Source organism: Helianthus annuus, chromosome 10, assembly GCF_002127325.2.
Source record: "Helianthus annuus cultivar XRQ/B chromosome 10, HanXRQr2.0-SUNRISE, whole genome shotgun sequence".
Lineage (NCBI taxonomy): Eukaryota > Viridiplantae > Streptophyta > Magnoliopsida > Asterales > Asteraceae > Helianthus > Helianthus annuus.
In genome coordinates, this window is record NC_035442.2 from 105,674,252 (window position 1) to 105,684,427 (window position 10,176).

General features: G+C 37.3%; 1 protein-coding gene across 3 annotated transcripts; it reads right to left on the reverse strand.

The window, feature by feature from the left end:
* Window positions 1–547: 547 nt before the first annotated feature.
* On the reverse strand, window positions 548–9,060 carry LOC110885464 (serine/arginine-rich splicing factor SR30). Of its 3 annotated transcripts, none has more exons than XM_022133163.1 (13): window positions 8,805–9,060; window positions 8,434–8,471; window positions 7,265–7,353; window positions 7,005–7,070; window positions 6,855–6,929; window positions 6,643–6,739; window positions 6,496–6,542; window positions 4,557–4,614; window positions 4,398–4,447; window positions 4,230–4,286; window positions 4,062–4,150; window positions 3,891–3,983; window positions 548–750 (listed from the first exon to the last, which is right to left on the reverse strand). In XM_022133163.1, exons 3-13 carry the CDS (start codon window positions 7,346–7,348, stop codon window positions 726–728), a joined length of 741 nt encoding a protein of 246 aa, XP_021988855.1. In that variant the 5' UTR covers window positions 7,349–7,353; window positions 8,434–8,471; window positions 8,805–9,060; the 3' UTR covers window positions 548–725. The 3 variants fall into 3 exon arrangements, with proteins under 3 accessions (XP_021988855.1, XP_021988854.1, XP_021988856.1); XM_022133162.2 differs by having other exon boundaries at window positions 8,810–9,059; XM_022133164.2 differs by having other exon boundaries at window positions 3,891–3,953; window positions 8,810–9,053.
* Window positions 9,061–10,176: the final 1,116 nt, after the last annotated feature.

Below are 10,176 nucleotides of genomic sequence, written 5' to 3' on the forward strand. Positions count from 1 at the left end.
AAATATACCGTTGTCGAACGAAATGCTCCTACTTGGGCACCATCAATGGCCACCACCAAACCCTTAACCGGTGTTAAAGCCTGAAAAGAAGAGGGTCCACTTCTTTCAACCAGTCAGATTTTTTGTTTTGTTTTCTCTTTATTCCTTTTTCCATTAAAGGTGAAAGGTACTTTATTCCACAACAACTGGGTGGGGTTTTGAAGCCCTCTTTGTCTATGTGGTGCTAATATGACGTAGACGTGACGCTTTAAAGCTTCAGAGGGCTTTATTCCCCCCACCCCCACCCCCTAACAACTTTCTGACGTTGGTGTCCGAGTTTTTAACCAAGATCTGCACAAATTTGTGTGAATAATAAAAGAAAGAAACTGATGAATTAGCCATAAATCCATAATCCAAAACATTTACAACCATACTTCCCAGTGGGTTTTCATCGGGTACGCAACTCCAGCAATGGTCACCATCTGCAAAACAAATTCCTACAGGATTGCAGATTTTCCACCAGATCATATTCAACCTTTTTGGTCTGTCAAAGTGGTTGAAAACTCCATATAACAATCAGTTGTGGCACCAAATTTATTGAATATGTTTAATCATGTTTAGTACATAAAGATTATTTACCATGGTTTGCCACAATACTACGGCCAAACCCATGGACTTATATATCTTTATCACTACATATCCAGTCAAGTCCATAACACGCAATCCCCGGACAACCAACTTTGTGCTCATGTTCGATTCCCCATCATGTCCCTACGCCACATATAAAGGACACAAGGTGAAAAAAGATAACATTATTTGACCAAACAAGAGTATCACACAAATAGCAAAAAATTGTTTAAAAAAGCCACATGATCGGATATTCAACGTTGAAAATAATTTTACTCCAGGTCCTACCCTAACAGTTGAAAACATAATCTCTTCACATCCTGTATAAGTATTAGGGTTTATTATGTAATTAGTTAATAGTTAGATAGATAGTTTAGATTTATTAGTAAGTGGCGGTTACAAAGTTGAAGGACCAAAGTTGACAAGATGGAAGTTTGAAACTTCCCTCAATAACCGAATGGGTGTGTCTCTACACACACACCATTTTCGAACCGGTATCAAGGCAACAAGGAAAGGACGCGACTGTTGATCATGCGGACGAGAATCAACACACCTTTTCAAGTTCCAATCACAACCACACATCCAAGAGACATGACTTTTCACGAAGAGACACGCCTATTCACTCGTACCCGTAGGAAACTATAAATAGAATAGATTGAATCATTTGTAACTTACACTCTCTTATTCATTCACTTGTACATACATTCAAGATTTGTATTTATTCAATCAAGGTTAGTTTGTGTTTATTCGTCCATTGTTATATTCATTGTTCGTTAAGAAGATTCTGGGCAACAGTGGTATCAGAGCCTAGGGCTCAAATTCGTTTTGGAAAACAATCATCAGGCGGGTGGTTGAATTCCCTGACAATTCTGATCACGCAGGAGGCGTTGATTGGGTTGTTTTTGTTAAGTTTTTAACATCAATCGCATCAAGCGGGTACGATTGTTGTTCGTTCGTTAATCGGTCATCAGGAGGGTGTTCGATTTTGATCCGATCATCACTGAGGGTGTTTGGATTCTGAGTTTTTTTTTAATTCAAATCACGGCAAGAGGCTACGATTCGGGTTAAGAAGACGGAAGCAAATCTGAGAAGTTTGTATTCCGGTTTGAAGAAGCAATCGCAAATCTGAGAAGTTTGGGTTGTTTGAAATTTGCAAAAGACACAAAATCTGAGAAGTTTTGTGATATCAAAGCATCAAGAGGGTGTTCGGTTGAGAAGTTTGGTCGCAAATCAAGCGGGTTTGGGGCTGATTTTTGGTTTGTATTTAGAGAGTCGCGAATCAAGAAGGAAGAACAAAAACGCAGCCAAGAGGGTTGTTAAGAAAAGTTCAGAAAACCGTGCGGTGAATCACGATAAGAGAAGTCGGTCGGTTCGCAAATTCCAGGTTCTACGTTCTATTTTTCTGGAATTTATATAAGGTTTAGAAATTGGTTTGATTCCGTTAGAAAGTTAGTGTGAATTTTTTGGGAATCATAGACTTCGGTTTTAAGAAAAAAACCAAAGTATAGAAAGTGAAAATTGTTGGAAAAGAAATTATGGCGGATTCAGGAGGAGCCTCTCCGTCAAACGCGGTAGTAATTAGAGAGGGTAGTTCGTTCTCCCAGTTTCAGTGTCCTATTTTAAAGTCTACAAATTATACGGTATGGGCAATCCGTATAAAAACCATTTTGAGGGCAAACGGATTATGGGAAATGATAGAACCAAAAGAAAATACGCAAGCGGATGAAAAGAAGGATATGATGGCGACCGCTTATTTATTTCAAGCACTACCGGAAGATATGATAATACAAGTTGCAAGTTGCAAGAGTGCAAAAGAAATTTGGGATGCATTAAAGACTAGGCACGTCGGTGCAGATCGAGTGCAAAAGGCACGTCTTCAAACGCTCAAAACAGAGTTTGAGATGTTAAAGATGAAGGAGGAAGACACTATCGATTCGTTCACTGCAAGACTAAATAGCATTGTCACGAGGGCAAGTGGTCTTGGATCAACTTTTGATCAACCAACTTTAGTACGGAAACTTCTAAGTTCTGTACCAAGAAGGTTCGTTCAAATTGTTGCAACCATTGAACAATTCGCTGATTTAGAAACAACGACGCTAGACGAGACAATTGGAAGGTTGAAAGCCTATGAAGAAAGGACCGGTTTGGTGGATGAAAACCCGGTATATAATCAAGAGAGACTTATGTATACGCGACGTGACAAGAACTATGGTCGTGGAAGGCGTTTTGGGAAGAATGGACAAGGAAGGTTCAACTCATCGCAAGACAAATGGCGTGATGGAAAGTTCAAACAAGAAGATGATGATGAAGACTCATCACATGATGCTTATAAGAGTAGAAGCAACCAAAGGAAGTTCGGGAAGGATTTAAGCAAGATAAAATGCTACAATTGCCAAAAGTTTGGTCATTATGCCTCAGATTGTCCTGAATCAAATCAAAGAGAAGAAGAAACAAATCTGGTGCAGGAAGACGATGAACCAACTCTCCTAATGGCAATCAAAGAAGACTGCAATGATCTACTTCAACAAGCGCATGATGGCAAGCAAGACATGGAGAAAGATCAAGGTGCAACTTAAGGATGTTCGAGATTAGGGGGGTGAATGAAAACATAATCTCTTCACATCCTATATAAGTATTAGGGTTTATTATGTAATTAGTTAATAGTTAGATAGATAGTTTAGATTTATTAGTAAGTGGCGGTTACAAAGTTGAAGGACCAAAGTTGACAAGATGGAAGTTTGAAACTTCCCTCAATAACCGAATGGGTGTGTCTCTACACACACACCATTTTCGAACCGGTATCAAGGCAACAAGGAAAGGACGCGACTGTTGATCATGCGGACGAGAATCAACACACCTTTTCAAGTTCCAATCACAACCACACATCCAAGAGACATGACTTTTCACGAAGAGACACGTCTATTCACTCGTACCCGTAGGAAACTATAAATAGAATAGATTGAATCATTTGTAACTTACACTCTCTTATTCATTCACTTGTACATACATTCAAGATTTGTATTTATTCAATCAAGGTTAGTTTGTGTTTATTCGTCCATTGTTATATTCATTGTTCGTTAAGAAGATTCTGGGCAACAACAGTCAGTAATACTCCATATATGCAACACAACCTAGGAGCACAAGTTTGGAAACTATATTAACAAGAATGCGTTAATAAAACGCCTTATTTGGATTATGCAAAATAATTTTATGTGTTATTTCTTTTGAGCCGTCAACTTTCTATGTGGGGTATTATTGGATATGTTTGTTTGTTTGTTTGTTACCTTGAAGCTGGAGTAAGTGATGATTCAGAACGTGACGGTGAAGAAATAGATCTGGATCGAGACCTGCGGGAATAGTTTTTCATGGGAGAGTAACTGCATGAATATGTTTAAATATTGGATGTTTCATAAATCAGTAGATGCCTAGTAAAGTTTTGAAAAGTAAGAACAAACCTCCTGCTCTTGCTATCACGGCTATGGCTGTGACTTGGACTCTGAGTTCGGCTTCTAGAGTATTTGTGCTTTCGATCATACTCCTCTACCTGTGGCCAACAAATCACCAAGTAATTGATGATTGCATTTGCAGAATAAGGGTAAACTAAAATTACTTAGAAAACATACCTGTATGTAGGCCTTAGAAAACACGTTAAAGAAAAGTGAGTCATCAAGCGTCCTTATCTAAAACAAATTGCAAAAGATTCACACAACTGTACCATTAAACATCACACTCAAACCAGTAAAGAGAATATACAGTCTTTATGTAATGTAAAACTATTATCTGAAACTGACCGCATGTTTCATATCATCATAGTTTGTGTAGTCCACAATCCCTCTCATTCCTGGAAAGAAATATAAGTGAGCCTAGTTATCGGGTGGGTTGATCTTAATTTGTCAAAAAGTTTGTTTCTAAAGATAAAATGAATAGAATACATAGTAAGTACATCTCACCTTCGCGATCATAGAAAACTTGAGAGTAACAAACATCACCCGCTTGACGCATGTGATCCTAGCATTGACCAGTTAATAATCCAATTAAAAAAGCCAAAAACAAAATTATATCAATTTTTGAGACGATCATCGTGTGCTTATCAATAAGAACGCAAATCAACAGTTAACTAAAAAAATAAGTTACTTAAAAAGCTGTATTTATGTCTAGTGGCTCAGATTGTGTCCACATAATGAGTTTAGATAGAACTTATTGACAATCCAAGAGACGCTCGCAAATGTACAAGCTTAACTCTTCAACTCTAGATTTGTATATCATTCGATAGGTATACTTTATTAGCTTATTTACTTTAATGCTTAAAAGTTGAAACTATATAAAATATAGACAAAAGATCAAATACAAATAATCTTAACATACTAAACATACAAATTGAAGTAAAACTCAAAAAGACAAGGTGGCATTTTTGTAATTACCACCAACTATCAAAGTTACTATACAAATGTGAACTCAACCAAAAATATATAAAAAACACAAAAAAAAAAATTTTTTAACAGTTTTTATTAAAAATCGCTACATTTCGTTGGCAAATATATATATATATATATATAGAGAGAGAGAGAGAGAAAGTATAATGTACTTCAAGGCTTAACCTACATTAACATACATGACAAAAAATATAACGTGCGTTATTATCATAGAACGTGCGTGATTATAGTCCCATGCGTGATTATGTGGTCCCATGCGTGATTATGTGGTCCCATGCGTGATTATACCCCTGATCCAACGGTTACCATTGTCTCCTACGTGATGTATGATAAAGCTTTTTGTATGTTAACCTTACTCTATATATATGTATATAGGGAGCCGCTAGAATGAAAACCACCTTGAGTTGTAAGAACCGCGAGAACTACACCCCACGGAGCGCTGTTCGCCATGATTTTTTTTTTACAAGTAGATGTGTATATTATAAACACAGCCGTAAAAAATCATGGCGAACGGCGCTCCATGGGGTGTAGTTTTTTACACCACAAGTTTGGTGAAAAAAAAAGAAAAAAGAAAAAAAGTTAAAAACACCAAACTTGTGGTGTAAAAAACTACACCCCACGGAGCGCCGTTCGCCATGATTTTTTACGGCTGTGTTTATAATACACACATCTACTTGTAAAAAAAAATCATGGCGAACGGCGCTCCGTGGGGTGTAGTTCTCGCGGTTCTTACAACTCGGGGTGGTTTTCATTCTAGCAGCCCCCTATAAAAAAAATAATAATTTGTGTGTTTTTTTTTATTTTTTTAGATTTTTTTAGGTTTTTTTGAGGGTTTAGTTTTTAGCATTTTAGCTTGGGGGGGGGGGGTGTTAGGTTTTTGGGGGGTGGGGGGGTTTACGTTTTTGGGGGGGGGGGGGGGGTGGGGGGTTAGGTTTTTTTTAGGTTTTTGGGGGTGGGGGGTTAGGTTTTTTTTAGGTATATTTGTAGAGTAACTTTGATAGTTATTGATAATTACAAAAATGCCACTTTGTCTTTTTTAGTTTTCCTTCAATTTGTATGTTTAGTATGTTAAGAATATTTATATAAGAACTTTACCCATAAAATATAACTAGTAACGTTCTTTGGGATTAAAACTATTTTCGTGGAGGTCAGATTCCTATCAAATTAGAGACGGCAAAATGTGTGGTTAAGTCATAAGTGTCACAACTAATGAGTCGACAGTTGACACAGGTACGGGTCAAAACAGATAAAGTTTTAGTGCATATAAAAATGGTTAACAAACATTATGTACACAATATTTAATTAGCATGTTAGATATGACTACTAAAAATATTACTATAATGACAATGCAACTTTTATCCTAAATAGGACGCTTTAGAAGGTTTAACGCATTTGAATACACATCAGATGACCTCAAACTCTAACATTTCTGTGCGCTTAAAAAAAAGAAACTGACCTTCAGATCTTGCCATGAAGCAGAACGAGGTAATCCAGTGACATTAACTGCAAAGCAAAGTGTTAGGAAAATTTTTAACTGCTTGTACCATAGATAGTTAGAGAACAATAATACAAGATAAAAGTAAAATAAAAAAAATGAACAAACCACGATACTTAGTGCGCCTAGTTATTCCTGCACGACTACCACCGTTGCTGTAGCGATCTACAGAAGATGAAACTCTCCCACCATGTGCAAGTTTAACCTACAGATAAACACAAAATAAACTAGTGAAATACAGGAAACAATTATGCAGGCTAATACAAATGACGTATCAATCATTAATAAAAACAAGACCGGTCCTAATCCTAATGACTAACTCGTATGTGGTGACCATCAAACTTATAGCCGTCCCTTCCATGAATGGCATCTTCAGCGTCACGAGCATCTTCAAACTATTATTAATCCAAAAAGTGTATCCATGAGTGCATTCGTTAGAAGAAATATCCAATAAAAAATGCACTTTTTACCTCTACAAAGGCAAAAGCAGGGGGTCTAGGTGGAATTTTCAAGTCAATTTCAACAATGGGTCCATACTGGAAGTATAAACAAAAGCAATATGAAAATATAGCAAATAACTTATATAGTATAAGAGTTTGGTAACAGAATAAACTATAAGAACATTTAAACAATCCATTCTGCACAAAACATCGTGGCAACATGCTAGTTAACAAGTTGTAAGCACTATTTCAAAGCTAACATCACACTACAAAGAGACATAAGAGAAGACCTTGTAAAAAATATCTTCCACGTCTTTTACAATCGTATCACCAGGAAGGTTACCGACAAAGAGAGTACGAGTTGAGAGACCCATATTTTCTGAAAAAAAAATGGAGTGATTCGATGCAATTAGATGATTAAGAGCTCGGTTTAAGATCATGTTAAGGAAATATGCCAAAAAAAACATTAAATAGAGTGGACAACTATTTTAATAGTTGAACTAGATTTCATAATGGCCGAGTAGCTCTTTTGAATTACCACATAGTTTAATCGTGTGTTCTATATCACTATCGATGTGCTTAAAAAAACAGAACTTATCAAGCTTCACAAGTTTGTTTTGAAGAATGAAAAATAGGAGGAAAATAATAAGGTTTCGGGATCCAAAGTAGTCAAAGGCGCAACACAATCCAACGCAGCAATTACACCTTCCGGCCAATTAAAAACAGGCCCGAACAAGGCTGAAACTGGTCTGAAACATCTAAAAATGGCTTGGAACCAGCCTAAACCATCTTAAAACATGTCTTAACCCCCTAAAACCAGTTCATTTATATTCTACCCCTTGTTAAAAGGAATATTGGATTTTAATAATCCCAACTATTCGCCGTTGGCCGCCAACAGTCCCAACTTTAAAAATAACCACTAGCAGTCACCCTGATTAACAGAACACTAACGCCGTTAGTCTCCGGTCACCGGACAAACGTTTTTTTGGCTGGAAAACTCATTTTTGGCCGGTATACTCATCATTTTCGTCCCGACCTCTTTGTAACCTTATTATGGACCTTTGGGAACATTTTTCTAGTAAAAAGCCCAATTATTAAAGTTGTCGGAAAACTCCTTTTTCGCCGGAAAAATTAACTTTTGGCCGGAAAACTCAACATATTCGTCCCAAACCTCTTTGTAACCTTAGATCGAACCTTTAGAAACCTTTTTCTGGACAAAAACGGTTTTCTGGCGACCGGAGACTAACGGCGTTAGGGTTCTGTTAGTCAGGGTCCATTGGTGGCCAATATGTCAATAGTTGGGACTGCCCGTGGTTATTTTTGAAGTTGGGACTGTTGGAGGCCAACGGCGAATAGTTGGGATTATTAAAATCCAGTATTCCTTGTTAAAAAAAGGCCCTTGCTTCTTATGTGCCTTGCATAAGGCGTCTCAAACCATCAAAATTACTAGCTAGCATACCTTAGACTTCACGCATAAGACGTCTAAAACTTCATGATCTAGCACAAAAACAAAAGAATAACCATAAGTCACCAATTACATAAGCAAATAAACCACAATAATATAGTAAGTTCTGTTCGGAATCACAATCACGCAACAAACATTAGACCATTCATTCATTCATTGTAACGTTCCATGTCAATCTCCTTGGTTCATCTTTTTTTTTTTTTCAAAATTTAAACATACAATCGCTATAAATTCACACACATTTCATCCTGGAAAGAAATAACCATTCATGAAGTATCATTCTGAGCATAAAATTCAATATGAGCCATTTCAGAGGGAAAAAAACAGGCAGATAAGATAACAGTTTGATTCTTTCTGATGATTACCGTACATTCAAGGTCGAATAGTGAAGTGAAGCAATGCATACAGATATGTGCAGAGATCAAGATTTAGAGGCGTTGATGCAAACAGGAGTTAGGTGGACGATGATTGATCACGCTACATGTCGAAATATGGGAGTGATGAACAGCAAATGCACTCATGGATAGTTGTGGACTTGTGGTTCTGTAATCAATGAATCAATTTGACTTCTGGTTCTGATTCTGCTTTATACTCGATGAATTAAATTGACCGGTTCCGATACGGACTACGGAGGAGGGACCACATGCTATATAGCTGATAGTACACTCATATGTGGTTAAACCCTATATCATGTATGTGGTGGTTTTAATGATGTCATCTAAGTTTTAGTTACATTATAGGTGTAACCATTTTAACTGAAAGAAAAAAGAAATGTTTGATTGCTTGGATTGCGATTTGGGCCCCCATTTTAACTGAAAGAAAAAAGAAATGTTTGATTGCTTGGATTGCGATTTGGGCCCCCACCCAAACATCAGGTGCATTGGTGCAATGGTGCCCTCTCCTAGGACTCGAACAACTAATCTCTCTTGTTATGTATCTCATTAGCTGCTACAATCACAAACATATGCATACAAACACATGAAATCTATTATTAAACATAGCCAAACACCTAAATATCAGTTAATTAAACAAACAAAACCCCTAAATCGCAGATAAACAATGAGATTAGGCTATACAATTAGCAAACCTACACGAACACACCATTTGTGCCTCTTTTTTCTTTCCCTTCATGACTTAAATCCACATTGAATTTAAGTATAAGAAGTAAGAACATCTGTGGGGACCTATCTAGAACATGTGTTTAGACCGTGGGGTATGGTGGGGCGGGGGGTTTGGGGCATGGGTTGACACGTGGCTTGAGGGGCTTCGCTGGGCTGACCCACATTGTAGACGGTATGGTGGGGCGGGGGTTTGGGGCGTGGGTTTGTGGGCTATTTGAATATTTTTTAAAACAACAAATTTAATTTTTTTAATATTTTTAAATAAAGAAAATTACATAAAAAAATTCCTAACGCTTATATTTGTTCTTTATCTCTTCTCTCATCTCCAAGACCAGTTGCAACTCGTCACCCTCTAGGTGATCAATGGGCTGGGATAGAAATTTCAAATCATCTCGTTTTTGTTTCAGGGCATCTCTAGCATCTTTGCTCTTTCAAAGTTCGGCCCTTTGTTGTTGGAATATGTTGAATGTATCTAACTTGCATGCAATGTCATCCAACTGATCGCTGTATATTCCCCTACGCGAGCTCGAACTCCCAGCTAAAGGCGATGCCGTACTCGATCTTGATTTTTGAGCGCGCCTTTTTGCGGCATGATGTCTGTCGTCACTGACATGCA